A 22886-nucleotide genomic window follows, 5' to 3' on the forward strand; every position below is an offset into this window, starting at 1 on the left:
TCATTGGAGACAGTTCAGTGAAGGTTCATGCCAATAATCCTTACTGTGGAGAAAGGTTAAATTCACTGGAATTTAGTAGAATGAGTGGTGATCTCATTGAAACATATATAATACTTCAGGGGTTTGACAGGGTAAAAACTAAAAAGATTTTTCCCCTCAGTGGAGGGTGTAGGACTGGAGGGCATAGTTTCACAATAACAGGACACCATTATGAGATTGATTTGAGGAGGAAATTTTTCTGTGAGGGTTGAGTCTCTTTGGAACTCCTTGCCAAGGGAGCTATGGGGACAGAGTCTGTGTATATTTAAGGCTGAGCTATCTAGATTCTTGGACAGTAAGGAGATCAAGGATCATAGGGGAAATACAGGAAAGTGGCAATGAGAAATGTCAGATCAGCTCTGATCCTACTGAATGGCAGAGCGGCCTCGAGAGACCAGATGACCTGCTCCTGTTCAATATTTCTTATGGTCTTATCAGCCCGAGCAGGTTTTGATGGTCTGAATAGCCTACTCTTGCTTCTATTTTCTATGTTTCTAATGGGACAATTGAAAGTTAAGGCAGATGCTTGCAAGACCCAAAGGTGTCAAAAGGTTCTGGATTGAGCAATTGTGCCCACTTTAGTTCACTAGGTACAATTTAAAGTCTATTTGTCAGCTCTAAATAAGTAAAAAGGTTGAAATTAGCAGCTTAAATTGATATAGTTAAACAAACATCACACATTTTGAAAAAGCTTTACTTCATTAACTTAGTCAATCAACTAAAACTGTAGAATAAAATAGCTTTATCTGTTCAAGGACATCATAGGGCGGCACGGTGGCACAGTGGTTAGCACTGCTGCCTCACAGCGCCTGAAGACCCGGGTTCAATTCCCGACTCAGGCGACTGACTGTGTGGAGTTTGCACATTCTCCCCGTGTCTGTGTGGGTTTCCTCCGGGTGCTCCGCTTTCCTCCCACAGTCCAAAGATGTGCGGGTCAGGTGAATTGGCCATGCTAAATTGCCCGTAGTGTTAGGTAAGGGGTAATGTAGGGGTATGGGTGGGTTTCGCTTCGGCGGGTCGGTGTGGACTTGTTGGGCCGAAGGGCCTGTTTCCACACTGTAAGTCTAATCTAATCTAATCTAATGTTCTGTTTGTTAATTGCTATGTATTCCTGGAAATGTTTGGTAAATGGTTTTACAATCATTGGCATTATTGATAAGAATATGCAACATTGCTTGTACAACTCCTGATGTAAAAGGTTGTGTCATTTCTTCACACGATGAAATGTTATGCCCTAGGCTAAAGGAACTAAGAGATTAATATTTGTTTAGCTACCAGACTCTAGTTATAGAAGTGAAGTAACAAGTGAAGTCTCTCATCTTAAGCCAATGGAAAGACTATAGGATACAGGAGCAGAATTAGACCATTCAGCCCACCAGGCATTGAGTATGGGAGTTGGGACATTGTGTTATAGTTGTATAACTCATTGGTGAGGCTGCAGTTGTGGCATTGTGTACAGTTGTGGTCACCCTGTTATAAGAAAGGCATTGCTAAACTGGAACGAGTGCAAAGAAGATTTACGATAATGTTGCCAGGATTAATAACCTGAGTTATAGGGAGAGGACTTTATTTCTTGGAACGTAGGAGAATGAGGGGTGTAATTTGGGGTATCATTGTGGTTCAGTGGTTAGCACTGCTGCCTCACAGCACCAGGGACCCTGGTTTGATTCCAGCCTTGGGGAGTGCATCTGTGTGGGTTTCCTCCCAGTGCTCTAGTTTCCTTTCACAGTCCAAAGATGTGCAGGTCAGGTGAATTGGCCATGCTAAATTGCCCCATTGTGCATTAGGGGGATGCATTAGTCAGAGGTAAATCTGTCTGGGTAGGTTACTCTTTGGAGGGTCGGTGTGGACTTGTTGGGTTGAAGGCTGTTTCCACATTGTAGGGAATCTAATCTAAAATCATGAGGGGTATAGATAGGATGCATGCATATAGTCTTTTTCCCCAGAGATGGGGAATTGAAAACTAGAGGGCATAGGTTTAAGGTTAAAAGAGAAAGATTAAGGAAAGATCTGAGGGGCAACTTTTCACACCGAGCGTGATGCTTATATGGAATGGGCTGCCAGAGGAAGTGGTTGAGGCCGGTACAATAGCAACAATTAAAAAAACATTTGGATAGGTACATGGATGGGAAGGGTTTAGAGGGATATGAACCAAATGAGGGCAATTGGAACAAGCTGAGTGGGCAGTGGTCAGCATGGACCAATTTGGGCCAAAGGGCCTCTTTCCATACTGTATTCCTCCATGACTCTGACTATATTAATACTCCACCATTCGCTCATGGTTGCTATGTTTCTTAACTCCATTCTTCTGCCTTTTCCCTGCAACCCTTGAACCCCTTTCTATAAGTTAATGGAAACCATTTCCTAACAAGAAATGGACAGCTCTTGGAATTAGGAATAAGAGTTGGAAACTCAGGTTTTTTGCTGCATAGTTTTACTTGCTACTGTGGCACAATTCTTCTTAGTGTTTAACTTCAGATCACTTCAAGAACAGAAAAAAGGCATTGCCCATAAATGGCAATATTCAAGGAATCTTGGGCCTTCAGGAATCAGAATGCCCACTGTTTGCTACATTTCTTGTTTATTAAGTATTTATAAAATCCTGCTTAATAAATTCTACTTGACTCATGAATATTGCTAATTCATACTTTGTTAGGTTAAGCAAACTGAGGATCTCATTGTCCTAAATGAAGAATTAAGAATTTTTAAATAATAATGTTATACCTCAAAACCTCGCTCAACTTGCAGCTGGTAGGCAAAGGGGATACTTTTGCAACGAGAACTGTGAGCACAAAAATTGTTAATTGTCTGGGAACTGTGTAATTAGCATAATATGGGCAGTGTCATGAACATGGGTAAGCTGTGGGCATAAATCTGGCAATGACAGGAGGCAAAAAGTAATAATGTTGCAAGTCACAAATGTCTTCAGAAAGGTCAAAGGGATCAGTCAACATTCTCTGGTCAAACATAATAAACATGGTTAGAACAGGGAACTGTGTAGGTCTGCAGGACAATTGGAGGCTATTGATCCACCATGCTTGTAGGTGATCTTTACTACAAACTCATTCTACTATTTGTGAACAGTCATGTAGTTTACCCTGCTTCAAATATTTATATTCTTTTTCTCTTCCAAGATACTGCAATTGAGGTGAGGTATTGCCTCCACCCAATAAATCTACATAAAGAATTCTTACTGATAATTTAATTTGATACAATCTCATCACTGAATCTCAATCAATCTTCACTCAATCAAACTCCTTCCTAATTTCTAACGCATTCATTAAATCCCTGAGCTTTTTAAACATCAATGAGAATAATCAAGTATCTCAATCTCAACTTACATTTAAACTGCTGCTGGAAAGGAAAGCTTTATGTTCAGGTTGACTACAGTTTGAATATCATTTCAAACTTGACTAGTCCAAGCAGAAACTGTTCTAAACTACATCAACATCTTAATGAACTTGCACAGAGCAGAATGTCAGCTACGCCATTGAGTCTGTACCACCATTCAATGTGATAATAGATGTTGCATATCTCAATTCAATTTACTCATCTTGATACTCTTACAGAATCAACTTCATTTAGATATTAATATTTTGGATAGATATTTCTAATGGTCAACCAATGTCCAATGCAAACTTGCACGCCTCCGAGAATAAGGAGATATGATTAGATTAGATTACTTAGATTACTTACAGTGTGGAAACAGGCCCTTCGGCCCAACAAGTCCACACTGACCCGCCGAAGCGCAACCCACCCATACCCCTACACATACCCCTTACCTTACACTACGGGCAATTTAGCATGGCCAATTCACCTGACCCGCACATCTTTGGACTTGCATATCAAGCAGAACTAATCTAAAACCAATTTTTGGGTCCAAATTTTCTTTCTATGGCTGTTTTTGTGACATTACAATATTTAAATTTACAGCTAGTCGATCCTGTTGAAATACAGAACTTTTCACTGTATTCATTTGAGTACTATTCAAGAATTATATGGGATTGTCACTATAATTAGGTGAATATACCTCAGATAACTTATATCTTATCACCTTTGTAGCCTTGGCTTGAATAATGCTATTTAGATTCATAGAGTAATAGATATCCAAAGCATGGAATAGACTCTTCGGTTCAACTCGTCCATGCCGACCAGATGTCCTAAATTAATTTAGTCCCATTTGCCAGCACTTGGCCCATTTCCCTCTAAACCCTTTCTATTTATAAGATGCCTTCTAAATGTTATAATTTGTACTTGCCTCGACCATCTCCTCTGGCAGCTCTTTCCATACACGCACCACCCTTTGAGTGAAGAGTTGCCCCTTAGGTCCCTTTTAAATCTTTCCCCTCTCACCCTAAACCTATACCGTCTAGTTCTGGACTCTCTCAACCCAGGAAAAGAGCTTGTCGATTTACCCTAACCATACCTGTCATGATTTTGTAAACCTCTAAAAGGTCACCACTCAGCCGTCAATGCTCCAAGGAAAACAGCCCCAGTCTGTTCAGCCTTTCCCTATAGCTCAAACACTCCTAACCTGGTAACATCCTTGTAAATCTTTTTTGAACCCTTTCAAATTTCCCAACATCCTTCCGATAAGAGGGAGACCAGAAGTGATTCATGATTAACTCATACCATGAAACTGTGATAGTTCAACGAGTGAGTATTTTTGAACATTGAAAGTGTGTATCAGGTTAACTTTTCCATTTCATTCTCCAGTTGTGCTACACAGATTATGTACACAATAAACGTACAGTTTATAGCTACTGCTTACCAAGATTGTTGTCACTATTAAAGTCTTATTGAACAAACTCTCTGAAGCATTTAAAAAGTATTTTTTTTTGTCCATCACCAACCCATTCTCTGAGTGCCAGATTCCAACCTGTGGAAGGAAACAAAATTTTATACCTGTTGATGGGTAAGGGAAAGGAGCTAAAACCATAAAATATTTGTTATTATTAATTTTCACTTGTTCTGAAAGCGGCTTCAATTTCATTACCATGATGTCAATTTTCTGAGGACAACTTTCTGAAAAGCACCTGCAAAAAGCAATGATTCACAATATTTCAATTTACTAATCTTAAACCTAAACAAAAACTTCCATTTTTTTTTTACTTTTCAAATGTCATTGACATAAGACTTTACATCATGAAATGAGTTAAAAATCACACAACACCAGATTATAATCCAACTGGTTTATTTGGAAGCACTAGCTTTTGGAGTGCTGCTCCTTCATCAGGTGGCTGTGGAGAATAAGGCAATAAGACACAGAATTTGTAGCAAAAGATCAGTGTCATGCAACTGGAATAATATATTGAACAGACCTGGATTGCTGTTAAGTCTTTCATCTTTTAGAATAGGTTACAACTTTTGGTTCATTAACATGTAAATCCCAGAACATCTTTTCAGTCACCTTCTCAAGATAACTTAAGATTTTATAACAAAAGGTGACATCTCAGCTCAGACAATACATTAAAGGTGTGATGTATCCCAATCTTGAGTCAGACTGATTCTATTTCCAACGGGAAATTTACAAAATATTACGTGTATTGACAGCTTGCAGAATGTGCAATTTTTGAGCAAAATAGAATTCTGAAAATACAAATTCACCTCATAGACTTATGTATGAGTGCGCATGCATGACATGCATGAGAGAGAGTGTGCATGTGGGTGTGAGTGCACATGAAAAAATGTGTGTTTGCATGTGTGAAAGCTTTGTTACGTGTGTGTAGGTGTGATGGAGTATAAGCTTGTGAGTGTGCATGTGTGTATGTGTGCGTGCGAGAGACAGGCTTTGCGTGAGTTTGAGAGTATGTAAGAGTGTGTGTATATGTGTGCGCGCGTGTGTGTGCACGAGCATGTGTGAGAGTGTGTAGTGTAGTGAGGTCACCTGTTACGTAATATGAACCCAAGGTCCCGGTTGAGGCTAACCCCATGGCTACTGAAACTGGCTATCAGCCTCTGCTTGGCACTTTGCGTTGTTGTCTGCCCTAAAGTGCGCCTTGGAGATGGTCACCCGAAGATCTGTGATGAATGCCCTTGACTGCTGAAGTGTTCGTCGACTAGGAGGGAACATCTCTGTCAGGTGATTGTTGTACGGTGCCCATTCATCCATTGTCATATCTTATGCTTGGACTTGCCAATGTTCCATGCCTCAAAGCATTCTTGCCTGCAGTGTATGAGATAGACAACATTGGCTGAATCACATGAGTACCTACTGCATACATGGTGGGTGGTGTCCCCACAGGTAATTGTGGTAGCCTTGTCAACACTCTAAAATGTCTTGCAGTGGTTGATATCACAGGGTAGTACAATGTTGTGGTCAATGTTGTCCTGAAGGCTGGGCAGTTTGCTGCAAACAATCGTCTGTTTAAGGTTTGGTGGTTGTTTAAAGGCAAAAAGTGAAGGTGTTTGGGGAGGTCTTGGCGAGGTGCTCATCCTCATCGAGAAAAGCATTGCATAGTTTTTTGGCTCCCAGGAAGTATTGGATAATGAAGGGTACCCTATCAGTTGCAACTCGTGTCTGTACAACAACGCAAAGTGCCAAGCAGAGGCTGATAGCCAGGTTCGGGACCCATGACCATGGCCTCAGCTGGAACCTTGGGTTCATGTAACATTACAGGTGACCCTATTACACTGTACTCTCTCACACACACAAGCACATAGTCTTACATACTCATACACTCACAGACCCTCTCTCCTACTCAAGCTCTCTCTCATACATACACACACACCCTCTCATAGGCTTACACTCCATCACACCTACACACACATTTTACAAAGCTTTCACACACACAAACACACACTCCCTCATGTGACTCACACTCATATGCACCTACTCTCTCTCCCCCCTTATATACATGCACTCATATATAAGTCTATGAGGTGAATTTGTATTTGCAGAAATATATTTGCAGATACTTTCTATTTTGCTCAAACAATGTACATTCTGCAAGCAGTCAATATATGTAACATTTAAAAAATTTATCTTTGGAAATAGAACCAGTCTGACTCAAGATTGGGATACAGACTAACCTCACACCTTTAATGCACTGTCTGAGCTGAGATGTCACCATTTAGCTATTAGTAAGGCCAGTACCTGGGAATTTGTCCTGGCTAATCTGGAAGAGACCCTATGTTCCAGCAACGGATATTGTTGGAGTCAGGCTTTGGGAAGAGATGATCAGTCTATCATGGCGGAACCAGAATTGAATTTTTTTTTCACCTGTTTTCTGCAGAGATGAGTTTGGCTGCTGACAACATATCATAACAATTTCGCAAAATTGTTTACCAAATCCCAAAGAAGCAACACAAAAACTTTAAGAGAAGCAAAACTTCTCCTGTTACCTGATTCAGTGCATCTCTACTGCGTCGCATAATCTTCAGAATGTAATTAGTTCTTTGACCTTTGCTGTTGAATTCAATATGACCAGTTAGACCTTCTAATTCCACCTGGATTTGGGCACATGAAAAATTGGTCATTGACAGTTTCATTTCAAATACGTTCACTGACAAAAACTTAAGAACATGAAGCTCAATTCCAGAGTTAGTTTGACTGCAATACTTTCAATCCATTTTATTTACATACATTTTATTTCCACACTTCTCTACCGTGATGCAGATTTTCATACTTCTAGACAAAGTTATTTAAGTCTTGCACATATTCTCCTTACCCTTCATCTCTGATAAATCTCAGCTTCACACTTAATCCCAATAATACTCATTCCATTTGTTTGGGTGATTCATCAGTACCACATTAATAAATTTGAGCTGTTATATGGGCTACCTTTACACTGGAGTGATAATAGAAAAAAAAGGCTTAAATCTGCATTTGACAACTTAAAACAAAAGCATTCAGGGATATAAGTAAAGATGGGATGTGGAATTATGTGACAGATCAGTCATCACTTTGAATGGCAGAGCAGGCTCTCCTTGATTTTGTTATGGACCAATTTGTGGGCGGCACGGTGGCACAGTGGTTAGCACTGCTGCCTCACAGCGCCTGTAGACCCGGGTTCAATTCCCGACTCAGGCGACTGACTGTGTGGAGTTTGCACGTTCTCCCCGTGTCTGCGTGGGTTTCCTCCGGGTGCTCCGGTTTCCTCCCACAGTCCAAAGATGTGCGGGTCAGGTGAATTGGCCAAGCTAAATTGCCCGTAGTGTTAGGTAAGGGATAAATGTAGGGGTATGGGTGGGTTGCGCTTCGGCGGGTCGGTGTGGACTTGTTGGGCCGAAGGGCCTGTTTCCACACTGTAAGTCTAATCTAATCAATCTAGACCCCACCTCAAAAGATTTCAAGCAGGAAGCCCAGACCCTAACTTTTCTAGTTGTTTTAGACAGGTGTAAGGTGGATATACCTGGAGTGATGCAGCTGGTCAAACCATTCAATTTTAAACAAAACAGAATTTATTTGCACTCTATTAAATGAAACATGAAGAAAAGAGACAAGAAAATAGAATAACAACCTACCTGAAAACCCGGTGGACACAATATCCCCCACAACTTAACAAAGAGATGTTCCAATTTCCTGAAACATCCCAAAAACATGGCAAGAAAAGTAAAATCAAATACAGGTTCTTACAGGAGACATGTCAGTGAGAGAGTCAGCCAGAAAACCTCTGTTGAATCTGGGAACCTTTCTCCTCAGCAGTTTTCTTTGACCAGCAACTTCAAATCTAAGCTGGGAGATCTGGCCACTCCCCTTTCATTGTACAAGTGTTTTTAAAAAAAAACCCAAAAAGGCCTCTTCTGATTGTTGACTTGGGTAGTATCTGTTAGCCACTTTTAAAGTTGCCAATTCAGACATATCGGTACATCTGCCTTTATGACCTTGTTAAATGGGTAGCATCATCATGTTCTAAGAGGACTGGATGCAGAACTGAGCGGGGACCACCAATTAGGATAACCTATCAGGATAAGCAGGCTGTGGTTCTTTTCTATGGAGAAGTCAGTCAGTTGAAGTTAGAGGTTCTTAAAATTCTGAAACAGTTTTGATAAATTAGATTTTGAGAAATCTACTTGTTTCTACATGAGTGAAAGACTTGATTTAAAGGACATAAATACAGGACATAATTTTAAAAAAAGCATAACAAGTGCAAAATGAATAAGTCATACAACTTTAGAAGTAGGTTCAGAAAGAGAGAAACCAGGTGGATTACATACATAAGCCCTTTGAAAGCATTTAGACAAGTTGGGGAAGAAGAGAAATAGGTCACCATTCTTCGAGACAGTGAATTATTACGATGTAGTGTGTACCACTTTCTTACAATTAAAAAGAACAAAGAAAATTACAGCACAGGAACAGGCCCCTTTGCCTACTTTCTAATGATCTGTATCCCTCTGATCCCTGCCCATTCATGTACCTGTCCAGATACATCTGAAATGATGCTATCAGGTCCCTCTCTACCACCTCCGCTGACAATGTGTTATAGGCACCCATCACCCTCTGTGTAAAGAACAATCCATGCCTATCCACCTTAAACTTTTCCCTTCTCACCTTGAACTCATGACGCCTAGTAATTGAAATCCCCACTCTGGGAAAAAGCTTCTTACTATCAACCCTGCCTATACCTCTCATTATTTTGTGGACCTCAATGAGATCCCACCTCAACCTCTGTCCTTCTAATGAAAATAATCTTAATCTACTCACCCTCTCTTCATAGCCAGCATCCTCCATACCAGGCAACATCCTGATGAACCTCCTCTGTACCTTCTCCAAAGCATCCACATCCTTTTGCTGTACGTAGAACTGTATGCAGTATTCCAAATGTGGCCGAATCAAAGTCCTATACAACTGTAACGTGATCTGCCAACTCTTGTACTCAGTACCCCATCTAATGAAGGAAAGCATGCCATATGCCTTCTTGATCACACTATTGACCTGCGTCGCCACCTTCAGGGTACAATGGACCCGAACATCAGATCTCTCCGTGCATCAATTTCTTCTAGGGGTTTTTCCATTTACCGTATAATTCTTGAATTAGATCTTCCAAAATGTATCTGCCATTTCTCTGCCCAACTCTCCAATCTATCTATATTCTGCTGCATTCTCTGACAGTCCCCTTCACTATCTGCTACCCCACCAATCTTAGTATCATCTGCAAACTTGCTATACTTATCTCCAGATCATTTATGTATATCACAAACAACAGTGGTCCCAGCACAGATCCCTGTGGAACACCACTGGGCACAGTTCTCCATTTTGAGAAACTCCCTTCCAATACTACTCTCTGCCTCCTGCAGCCCAGACAGTCCTCTATCCATCTAGTCACTACACCTTGGACCCCATGTGACTTCACTTTCTCCATCAGCTTACCATGGGGAACCTTATCAAAAGCCTTAATGAAGTCCATGTATATGACATCGATAGCTCTTCCCTCATCAATCAACTTTACATATGACATTTTACAACTTTTGTGTGAGTGACTATAGGAGTAGGAGGTTAGTCCAGTTGAATGCATGGCTGGAGGGATGGTGCCAGAGGGAGGGCTTTAGATTTCTGGGGCATTGGGACCATCTTTTGGGGCTCGTGTACAAGGTAGATAGGTTACAATCAGAATAGGACCAGCCTCCTTGTGGGGAGGTTTACTCGTGCAGTTGGGGATACTTTAAACTAACTTGGCAGGGTGGAGATAGAGGGGGAATGAATGAGCAAATTTAGAAGAGAAAGTAAGAGAGTCAGGAAGGCATAAACATTTGTAGACAAGCTAAGGCACAAGGGAATCTGACAACGTTGGATGGTGTTTATTTTAATTTGAGCAATCTGATGATAAAGACAGATAAGTTGATGGCACAAATTAAAACAGGGGGATATGATGTCTTTGGTGTCACTGAGACATGGTTGAGATAGGAGCAGGACAGGCAGCTCAATAATTAAGGATATGGGGGTCTTCAGACAGTACAGGAAATGAGGCAAAGAGGAAGGTGTGTTGTAAATTTTGATCAGAGATTGAATTAGAATTGGAAGGAGGGATGATATCCCAGAAGGCTCCTCAAATTAAGCCATATGGGTTAGACGTCAAAAAAACCAAAAAGGAGCAATTATAATGTACTATAGCCCCTTAACAGACTAGAGAAATAGAAAAACAGATATATAGGGAAATATCAGGGACATATAAAAGTAATACTTTACAGTTAATAGGGGATTTCAACTTCCCCAACATTACTGGGGTTCTCACAGCATGAACAGTTTAGAGAGAGCAGAATTCTTTAAATGCATCCAAGAAATCTTTTTTACAATATGGAGACGGTACTTTGATTATTTTTGTCAAAATCCGTATTGTTCCAGAAAACTGTACAATTTAAGTTGCATATGCAATGGACCCCAAAGATCTTTGTGGATTGACTTCAATAAAGTGAAATAGTTTCAGTGTTTTTGTGCCTTTTGACGTAGGTGGTTATTAGACAGGCCTGGTGCTCTTGCACAGCCACTGAATTCAGTGTACCACCAATGATCCATATTGATACGTTGAGGACAGTGGCTAGGCTGGTGTGGTTGCTGCCTGCTTATACAAGGGAGCAGTGTTTTGCTGAAGAGGGCACAAGAACAAGGGTGACAGTATGAAGACAGTGTGCACTGGAGTCCCAGCTGGAACAAGTTGTTTCTGGATGATGCGTACTCTGGTCTTTTATGTTAATCTTTCAAATGGCTGTCAGTAAGTACAAGACACTTGTCAGGACTCAGCTGGAGAATTGTGCACAGATCTGGTTGTCACATTAAAGGAAACATGTGAATGCATTGGAGATAGAATACAGTACAGGGTAACAAGTATAGTTCCTGGAATAAAAAACTTCAGAAATGAGGATCGGTCTAAGACATTGGAAATGTTCTCCTTGGAGAGAAGGCAGAGAGGAGACCTATTAGAAATTTGCAAAATTCTCATCGGGGTTAGAAAGACTAGATAGGAGAAAGTATTCCTGTTTGTAGATGGATCAAGAACAAGAAAAACACAGATTGAAAGTAATTTGTAAAAGAGGCAAATGTGGCACAACAGAAACTTTTTCATACAACAGAGGTTACCATGAAGGACTCTCCTCAACCTCTCCCCTTACCCAAAATGTGGTGACCCTCTGGTTAAATCAGCACCAGCTCTCTCTCTCTCTTTAATGAGAGAGTCATGCTATAGTCTGATAAGACTAAGGCAACTTTACCTTTTAGTTAATGTTGGGAATGTGTTGCTTGGAAATGGGATGGCGTCAGGTTCAATTGAGGCATTCAAGAGGACATAGTTTCTATTTAAATAACCATTCAATGTGCAAGGGGAGAAAGGCAGGAGGATGGCACTAAGTTGTCATATTCATTTCGAGAGGTGATGCAGACACAGTGGCTGAATGGCCTCCTTCTCAGTGACTCTATGATGTCAGACTGCAATTTGCTGTTAGCCGCATAGTGGAAGGACATGATCATGATTTTAGTGGGTTTACTTTGAGATGCCAAGCGTTGAAATACTGCTTCATCTACTTTCTTTACACTTTCAGATATTTAAATCACTGTATACATTTTATCCCATTTTCAGATATTTATCTAATTCTCTTTTGAAAGTGCATTGCATCAATGGGCGATGGAAACATCTTCAGTAGTAAATGACAATTGGATAAATATTTGAAAGGGAAACAAAAATTGCATTGTTATGGGGAAGGAGTTGGGGAAAAGGACTAATTGGATACTTTTTCATAGTGCCAGCACAGGTATGATGGGCCACATGCTCCTTTTCTGCTTTAACTCAATAACCCAGGTCATTTAAGGGGAAGCTAGATTAAAAAATGAGGGGCGAAACAAATAGAGGAAATGTTGATATGAGAAGATGAAGAGATGTGAGGGCTTTGTCTCCATTGGTACTGATTATTTGGGTCGAGTGGCCAGTTTCTATACATGGGACCCAATGCAACTTAATGTTACTATGATAAGAGTTGGCTAAAGCTGCACCGAATGTCAAAAAGAAACCATCAACTAAGAGATAGAAAAACCAATCACTGCTAAGGTGCTTATTGATGTCAGATAAACTAGGTTTCCACTCTTATACAAGTAGTACCGATGTCTCACTCGTATATAGGTGATACACATAGTTCAGTGGTGAACATATTTCCTCATCTTCACAGAGAGAAAGACTTGTATTTCTATATTGAATTGAATTGAATTTATTGTCACATTGGGACAGCATGGTGGCTAAGTGGTTAGCACTGCTGCCTCACAGTACTAGGGACCCAGGTTCAATTCCTGCCTCGGTCTGTGTGGAGATTGCACACTCTCGTGTGTCTGCTTGGATTTCCTCCCACAATCTGAAAGATGTACAGGCCAGGTGAATTGGCTGTGCTAAATTGTCCATAGTTTTAGGTGCATTAGTAAATGTAGAGGAATGGGTCTGGGTGGGTTACTCTTTAGAAGGTTGGTGTGGAATTGCAGGGCCTTCCACACTGTAGGCAATCTAATCATGTACTGAGGCACAGTGAAAAGCTTTGTCTAGTGAGCAATACAGGCAGATCACAGAGTTAAGTAGTACAGATAAGTAAATAATAGGTAATCAGCAGCAAAAACAAAAACACAGTTACAGGCAAATGTTCAGAGTTTGTGAGTCCATTCAGTATTCTAACTATAGGGTATAAACTGTTTAGAAACCGGCTGGTGTGTGTGTTCAGGCTTCTGCCCAATGGTAGAGGATGTTGAAAACATTGCCAGAGTGGAATGGATCTTTAAGAACGCTGGCTCCCTTTCCTTGACAGCGGGCCTGGTAGATGGACTCAATAGATGGGAGATTGGCCTTTATGATGTCCAGGCCGAGTTCACCACTCTCTGTAACTGTCTCCAATCTTGAATGTACAGTTGCCATACCAGGTAGTGATACACCTAGACAGAATGCTCTCAATGCACACCTATAAAAGTTGGCAAAGGTATTCACTGTCATGCCAAATTTCCTTAGCAGCCTGAGGAAGAAATGACGTTGTTGGGCCTTTGTAACCAGTGCGTTCACATGAAGAGTCCAAGAAAGATTGTTGTTGATAACCATTCCCAGGAGTTTGACACTCTCCACTTGTTCTATCTCTGTGCTATTAACGTGTATTAATGAGTAACATCCCGCCGAAAATCAATTATGAGCTCCTTGGTTTTGCCGGCATTATGAGCTAGGTTGTTCTCAATGCACCTATCACAACCTCAGAATGTTCTAAACTGCTTTATACTTTTGGAGGTGCAGTTACTGTCCTAAAGCATAAAATGTGACAACCATTTGTGCACAGCAAAATCTCATAACTGGTAATGTGATAATGGATAGAAAATGTGTTTTAATGATACAAGATACATAGAGTCCAGCTCACTAGGAGAGCTCTCCTGGTCTGCTACCAGTAGCACCACGGGAATTTTCACATCCACCTGCAAGGACAGATGGGCTTTAACATCTTATCAGGAAAATATAATTTCTGACAGTGCAGCTGTGCCTCAGCACTTACCCTCCGACAGTGCAACACTCCCTCAGTACTGACCCTCCCACAGTGCGGTGCTTCCTCAAAACTGACCCTCTGACAGTGTGGCACTCTCTCAAAACTGACCCTCTGACAGTGTGGCACTCCCTCAAAACTGACCGTCCAACAATGAAGCACTCCTTCAGCACTGACCCTCCACAAGTGCAGTGCTCCCTCAGCACTGACCCACTGACAGTGCTGCACTCCCTCAATGCTGACCCTCAAACACTGCAGCAGTCCCTCATTCCTGACCCTACAATAGTGCAGCCTCCAGCAGTGCAGCACTCTCTCATTCTTGACCCTCCAACAGCTCAGCACTCCCTCAGCACTGACCCTGCGACAGTGCGGCACTCCCTCAGCACTGACCTCAGACAGTGTGGCACTCCCTCAGCACTGATTCTTCGATGCTGCGGCACTACCTCAGCCATTGACCTTCCAATTGTGCGGTACTCCCTCAGCACTGACCCTCCAACAGTGTGGCACAGTCTCAGCACAGACCTTCTGACAGTGCAGCATTCCCTCAGCATTGATCTTCCGACAGTGTGGCGCGCCCTCAGGACAGACCCTCTTACTCTCTGACAGTGCGGCACTCCCTTAGCACTGACTCTCCAAAAGCATAGCACTCCCTCAGCATTGACTCTGTGGTAGTGTAGCATGCCCTCAGGACTGACCCTCTTACTCTCTAACACTGTGGCACTCCCTCAAGACTGGACTTGAGTATTAGTCTAGACTTTTTGTTCAAGTCTTGGGAATTGAACAATAAGCTTCTGGCTCGGATACGAGAAAGACCCTCAACTAGTCAACTGGCTCACTTTTCCACAGAGATGTACATGTTTATCAACAAAAAAATGCTTGCCATAAATTATAGGAAATGTCAACTAAAAGTAGCAGAGGACAATGTAGATTCTATCGAGACCCTATCCAACTGTACTATGCGCACCAAATGGAACAGACCAAATTAGTTTAATATAGATCAGAGACAGCAATGCTATAAAAGTTCCATCTAGAACAATGATGCTTCATAGAATATATGTAGAATCCTAAATGGTTTGATTTCTAAATGTGGTTACTCACCATTCTCAGATAGTTCATCAGGCTGGTTCCATGTTGCCAAATCTGTGCTGAGCCACAGGACAAGGATTTAACAGCAATTTCCTGACTCCGGTTAAGTTCATGGACAGCAGTGACAATGACGTAGACAGCATCAAACAAGAGGGCAGAAGAAAGCTGGTGCAAGAGACAGAAGATTATCTCTGGTGAGAGTTTAAAAGATTATTCAAAGTTCAGAAGTACTATTTGTATTCAGAAACACTAATTGTAAAATAATTGCTTCTATTTTAATGGTTTAGTTGTAACTGGGAAAAAAAATGGAAGCAGTTATCAATTTGGATGCAGGCTGGATCAAAGATAGAAGGCAGAGGGTGGTGGTGGAGTGTTGTTTTTCAGACTGGAGGGCTGTGACCAGTGGAGTGCCACAAGGATCGCTGCTGGGTCCTCTAATTTTTGTCATTTACAAAAATGATTTGGATGCGAGCATAAGAGGTACAGTTAGTACGTTTGCAGATGACACCAAAATTGGAGGTGTAGTGGACAACAAGGAGGGTTACCTCAGATTAAAACAGGATCTTGACCAGATGGGCCAATGGGCTGAGAAGTGACAGATGGAGTTTAATTCAGATATATGCGAGGTGCTGCATTTTGGGAAAGCAAATCTTAGCAGGACTTATACACTTAATGGTAAGGTCCTAGGGAGTGTTGCTGAACAAAGAAACCTTGGAGTGCAGGTTCATAGCTTCTTGAAAGTGGAGTCATAGGTGGATAGGATAGTGAAGAAGGCGATTGGTATGCTTTCCTTTATTGGTCAGAGTATTGAGTACAGGAGTTGGGAGGTCATGTTGCGGCTGTACAGGACATTAGTTAGGCCACTGTTGGAATACTGCGCTCAATTCTGGTCTCCTTCCTATCGGAAAGATGTTGTGAAACTTGAAAGGGTTCAGAAAAGATATACAAGGATGATTTTGCAAGGGTTGGAGGATTTGAGCTATAGGGAGAAGCTGAACAGGCTGAGGCTGTTTTCCCTGGAGCATCGGAGGTGAGGGGTGACGTTATAGAAGTTTACAAAATTATGAGGGGCATGGATAGGATAAATAGGCAAAGTCTTTTTCCTGGGGTCGGGGAGTCCAGAACTAGAGGGCATAGGTTTAGGGTGAGAGGGGAAAGATATAAAAGAGACCTAAGGGGCAATTTTTTCACACAGAGGGTGGTACGTGTATGGAATGAACTGCCAGAGAAAGTGATGGAGGCTGGTACAATTGCAACATTTAAGAGGCTCTGGATGGGTATATGAATAGGAAGGGTTTGTAGGGATATGGGCCGGGTGCTGGCAGGTGGGATGAGGTTGGGTTGGGATATCTGGTTGGCATGGACGGGTTGGATTGAAGGGTCTGTTTCCATGCTGTACATCTCTATGACTCTATGACCCTGTGACCCGAGGAGATATTTGGCCAAAAGAAGAAAGAGACCAGAGACGACAGCTGCTGTATGGTTTTGAAATTAAGTTGATGTAAATTTAGTAAGTTTTTTTTATTGGAATGGTATACTGTTATAGAGTTGGAGGCAGATAATAAGCAGTTAAGAAAAAGGGGGGGCTTAGAGTTTTCAATAGTTGTTGTTTCATGTTCACGTTTAGAGTTAATAAATAAATTGATATTATTTTCTTTAAATAGTGGAATTTGGGAGTTCGCTGTCATTCATATTTTAACAGATTATGAGGCGAGGTGAGGTGAGCTTTTCTGGGTGTTTGTTTCAATCAAGAGGGGTTCACCCCATATTGTAACAAAAGGGACAAGTGCTAGTGAGACGAGGAATAGAGAGTGAGAGCAGATGAACATGTGGCTGCAGGACTGGTATAGGAGGGAGGGCTTCAGATATGTGGATCATTGGGATACCTTTTGGGGAAGGTGGGATCTGTACAAGAAGGATGGGTTGCACCTGCACCAATATCCTGGGCGGGATATTTGCTAGACTATTAGGGAGGGCTTAAACTAGATTGGCAGGAGTTGGGAACCTGACCTATGGATCAGATGATGAAGAAGGTTGTGAGCAGCCAGATACAGCATGCAGAGCATCTGTGGGAGGGATAGGCACTGGAAAGGGCAAACATGCAGCCAGTGTGATGGGTTGAAGTGTTTATTTTAATGCAAGAAGTATCAGGAATAAGGGAGACAAACTCAGAATATGGATCAGTACTTGGAACTATGATGTTGTGGTCATTACGGAGACTTGTGGTTCACAGGGTCAGGAATGGATGTTGGATGTTCCAGGGTGTAGATGTTTCAAAATGAACGGGGCGGGGGGGAGGAAAAAGAGGTAGAGGCGTGCCATTGCTAATCAGGGATAGTATCACAGTTGCAGAAAGGGAAATTGTCAAGGTTGGTTCAACTAAAGAGTCATTATGGGTAGAAGTCAGAAACAAAAAAGGAGCAATCACTTTGTTGGGAGTTTCTACAGGGCCCCTAATAGCAACAGAGTCTCGGAGGAGCAGATTTGGAGGCAGTTTTTAGAAAGGTGTAGAAGTTACAGGGTTGCTGTGATAGGTGACTAACTCCCCTAATATTGATTGGAACCTCCTTAATTCAGAGAGTTTGGCTGGAGTAGTTCCTGCCAGGTGTGTCCAGGATGAGTTTCTGACACAATAAGTAGACAGGCTGACTAGAGTGGAGGCCATATTGGATTTTGTTGTCAGCAATGAACCAGGCCACTAATCAGACCTCTCGATGGGAGAGCATTTCAGTGGTAGTAATCACAACTCCATGACCTTTACCATATTCATGAAGGAGGACAGGAGCAGACTGTATGGCAAAGTATTTAATTGGGGGAGGGGGAACTACAATGCTATTGGGCACATACTGGGGCATCTAAATTGGGAACAGACGTTCTCAGGGAATTGCAGAACAGAAATGTGGAGGTTGTTTAGGGAACACTTGCTGATAGTGTTGGACAGGCTTGTCCCACTGAGGCAAGGAAAGCATAGTGACAAGGGATGTGGAACATCTAGTCAGGATGAAGGAAGCTTAAGATTGAGGAAGCACGTAGCAGACAGGCTTTACAGGGTTACAAGGTAACCAGGAAGGAACTGAAGAATGGGCTTAGGAGAGCTAGAAGGGGGCATGAAAAGCTTTAGCAGGTAGGTTTAAGGAAAACCCCAAGGCATTCCACACTTATGTGAAAAACAAGAGGATGGCCAGAGTGAGGGTAGGGCCAATCAGGGATAGTGGAGAGATGTTGCACTTGGAGTCAGAGGAGGTAGGGAAGGTCCTTAATGAATACTTTGCTTCAGTTTTCACGACCGAGAGGGGCCCTGTTGTTTCTGAGGATAGCGTGAAACAGGCTGATGTGCTAGAACAGGTTGCTGTTAAGAAGGAGAATGTGCTGAAAATTTTGATGTTCATGAGGATGGATAAATCCCCTGGGCAAAATGAGATGTACACTTGGTTACTACAGGAAGTGAGGGAAGAGATTGTTGTGCCTTTGGTGATGATCTTTGCATCCTCACGTCCACTGGAGTAGTGCCAGATGATTGGAGTTTGGCAAATGTTATTCCCTTGTTCAAGAAAATAGGGATAACCCTGTGAATTACATACCAGCCAGTCTCACACCTGTGGTGGGCCAAGTATTGAAGAGGATTCTGATAGACAGGATTTTTGATTATTTGGGAAACCATTGTTTGATTAGCGATAGTAAGTATAGCTTTGTGAGGGGTAGGTCATGCCTCACAAGCCATATTGAATTCTTTGAGGATGTAACAAAACACATTGATGAAGGTAGAGCAGTAGACGTGGTTTATATGGATTTTAGCAAGGTGTTTAATAAGGTTCCCCATGCTAGGCTCATTCAGAAAGTAAGGAGGCATGAGATACAGGGAAACCTGTTTGTTTGGATACAGAATTGTTTGGCCGATAGAAGACAGAGGGTGGTGGTAGATGGAAAGTATTCAGCCTGGAGCTTGGTGACCAGTGGTGTTCTGCAGGAATTGGTTCTAGGACCTCTGCTCTTTGTGATTTTCATAAAGGACTTGGATGAGGAAATGAAAGGATGGGTTAATAAGTTTGCTGATGACACAAAGGTTGGTGGAGTTGCGGATAGTGTGGAAGGCCATTGTAAGTTGCAATGGGACATTGACAGGATGCAGAACTGGGCTGAGAAGTGGCAGATGGAGTTCAACCTGGAAACGTGTGAAGTGATTCACTTGGGAAAGTTGAATTTGAATGTAGAACACAGGGTTAAAGGCAGGATTCTTGACCGTGTGGAGGAACAAAGAGATTTTGGGGTCCATGTCCATAGGTTTCTCAAAGTTGCCACCCAAGTTGATAGGGTTGTCAAGAAGGCATATGGTGTGTTGGCTTTCATTAGCAGGGGGATTGAGTTTAAGAGCCATGTGGTTATGCTGCAGCTTGTTAAGAAGATGTGGGTGTACTTTAAGGAAGTTAAAAGCAGCAGAACTACCAAAAACAGCTCCAAGTATTCTCAATAAGGCAACAATGTAACACTTGCTCGATAAACTCGATTAGCTCGTTGCCTGGAGACAAAAAACAAATTCGAATTCAGCCAATAAACTATACCTCAAAAAATATCAAACTCCAGTCCAGTTTGAATTTAGTATATTGACAATCTTAAAAGCCAATGACACAATCCAATGCTTTGGTGAGGTGGGGGGGGGGTATAAGACTGGGGAAAATTGAACAGTTGAGAGGAGAACTGCCAAGCCTAGCATGTAAACAGAATGCCTGAAAATAGCTCTCCAAAATATATCTTTTTGATCATTAACCGGTGACACAGAAATTTCTAAGAAAAAGAAAAGAAAACACAGGAAGATCCGAATAGAAGAATGAAAGCTGTGTGGTTTTGAGATTAGAGGGATGGTTTTGTAAATCTTAATTGGGAGTTTTATTGGAATAGTATTATAGAAGGGAAGGTAAAAGATAGGTCAGAGGAAGAAATTGTAAATAGTGGTTAGTTAATTATTCTCTGTTATACTTTAAGAAATAAGGTTGTTAATTTTTACTTTAAATAGTTCTTGGCCATTTGTATTTTTACTGATTATTGTACGGGGTAAAACTTTTCAATGTTGTTGGTTTTAAATTTACAGGAGGGCTTACCCCTTGTTGTAACAAGCTCTTTAGAGCCCTGGTTAGACCACACTTGGAATATTGCGTTCAGTTATGGTTGCCTTGTTATAGGAAGGATGTGGGAGCTTTAGAGAGGGTGCAGAGGAGATTTACCAGGATACTGTATGGACTGGAGGGCATGTCTTATGAAGAAAGGTTGAGGGAGCGAGGGCTTTTCTCATTGGAGCAAAGAAGGATGAGAGGTGACTTGATAGAGGTGTACAAGATGATGAGAGGTGTAGACAGAGTGGATAGCCAGATACTTTTTCCCAGGGTGGAAATGGCTATCACAAGGTGTCATAATTTTAAGGTGATTGGTGGAAAGTTTAAGGAAGATGTCAGAGGTTGGTGGTGCATGTAATGCACTGCCAGCAGTGGTAGTTGAGTCAGATACATTAGGGATATTTAAGCGACTCTTGAAAGACTCATGGAAGAAAGGTTAGTTTGATCTTAGAGTCAGATAAAAGGTCGGCACAACATTGAGAGCTGAAGGGCCTGTATGTCCTGTACTGTTCTATATTCTAAGTAAAAAAGATCATGAGTGGCATGGGCAGTATGAATGTACTCAGTCTTTTTCCCAGGGTTGGGTAATTGAGGCCTAGAGGGCATCAACTTAAGGTAAGAGGGAAAAGAATAAATGGGAACCTGAGGGGTAACTTTCTTTTTTTACACAGAGGGTGGTATGCATATGGAATGAGTTGTCTGCCGAAGTGGTTAAGGCGGGTGCATTAATAGTATTTAAAAGGCATCTGGACAAATATATGGATAGAAAAGGTTTAGAAGGATATGGGCCAAGTGCAGGGGAAATGGGGTTAGTGTGGATGGACATTTTGGTCGGCATGGACCAATTTTGGTTGAAGGGCTTGTCTGCATGCTGTAGGACTTTCTATAACTCTATGACCACCATGTTCCTTTTTAAAAACTATCATTTATATGCATTATGATCAATAAGGATTCAAGAACTGATCCCTGTGGTACACCACTGGACTTCAATCACACAGCCTTCTACTACCACCTTCTGTTTCCTACCACTTAGCCAATTTTGAATCCAACTTGCCAAATTCCCCTGGATTCCATGTGCTTTTACCTTTTTTTATCAGTCTCCCTTGTCGGGCCTTATCAAAGGCTTTGCTGAAATCTATATAAACTACATCAATTGTACTACCTTCATGTACACCTCCTCAAAATTCAATCTAATTTTCCAGGTATGACATCCTTCAGACAAAGCCATGTTGACTGTCCTTGATCAAACTTTGCCAGCTGTACATGGCTTTAGTAAGACGATACAAGGAGCACTGTATGCAGATTTGGTTTCCAGAAAGTTGTACTTGTCAGAGAGGGAGTGTAGTGATGGTTCACCAGAATGACAGACAGTCATAGAGTCTGAGAGACGTACAGCCCAGAAACAGACCCATCAGTCAAACTGGTCCATGCCGATGAGATATCCCAAGCTGATCCAGTCCCACTTGCCAGCACTTGGCCCATATCCCTCCAAACCCTTCCTATTCATATACCCATCCAGATGCCTTCTAAATGCTGTAATTGTACCAGCCTCCACCACTTCCTCTAGCAGCTCAATCCACAACCTTTGTGTGAAAAAGTTGCCCCTTAGGTCCCTTTTAAATCTTTCACCTCTCATTCTAAATCTATGCCTTCTACTTCTGGACTCCCCAAACTCAGGGAAAAGACCTCATCTATTTACCCTATCCATGCCGTTCATGATTTTAGAACCCCTATAGGGTCACCCTTCAGCCTCCGATGCTCCAGGGAAAACAGCCACAGCCTATTCAGCCCCTCCCCATAGCCTAAACCCTCCGACCCTGGCAACATCCTTGCAAATCTTTTCTGAACCATTTCAAGTTTCACAACATTTTTCCTAATAGGAAGGAGACCAAAATTGCACACAATATTCCAAAAGTGGCCTAACCAATATCCTGTATAATCACAACATGATCTCCCAATTCCTGTACTCAATGCACTTACCAATAAAGGAAAGCATACCAAACACTTTCTTCACTATTCTATCTACCTGAGACTTCACTTCCAAGGAACTATGAATCTGCACTCCAAGGTCTCTTTTTTTCAGCAACTCTCCCCAGGGCCTTACCATTAAGTGTATACATCTGCTCTGATTTGCCTTTCCAAAATGCAGCACATCACACTTATCTAAGTTAAACTCCATCTGCCACTTCTCAGCCCATTGGCCCATCTGATCAAGATCCCATTATA

The 22886-nt window shown here is 41.8% G+C and overlaps 1 protein-coding gene across 1 annotated transcript in view; it reads right to left on the reverse strand.

The window, feature by feature from the left end:
- grik4 (glutamate receptor, ionotropic, kainate 4) overlaps positions 1-22886 on the reverse strand; it is a 147167-nt gene that overhangs the window by 47824 nt on the left and 76457 nt on the right. The window contains exons 8-10 of the mRNA XM_060847029.1: positions 15565-15717; positions 7384-7488; positions 4811-4918 (exon numbers count right to left, since the gene is read on the reverse strand). Of these exons, the coding sequence (XP_060703012.1) occupies positions 4811-4918; positions 7384-7488; positions 15565-15717 (366 nt within the window). The remainder of the gene's footprint in view (positions 1-4810; positions 4919-7383; positions 7489-15564; positions 15718-22886) is intronic.

This window comes from Hemiscyllium ocellatum, chromosome 29 (genome assembly GCF_020745735.1).
Source record: "Hemiscyllium ocellatum isolate sHemOce1 chromosome 29, sHemOce1.pat.X.cur, whole genome shotgun sequence".
Taxonomy (NCBI): Eukaryota; Metazoa; Chordata; class Chondrichthyes; order Orectolobiformes; family Hemiscylliidae; genus Hemiscyllium; species Hemiscyllium ocellatum.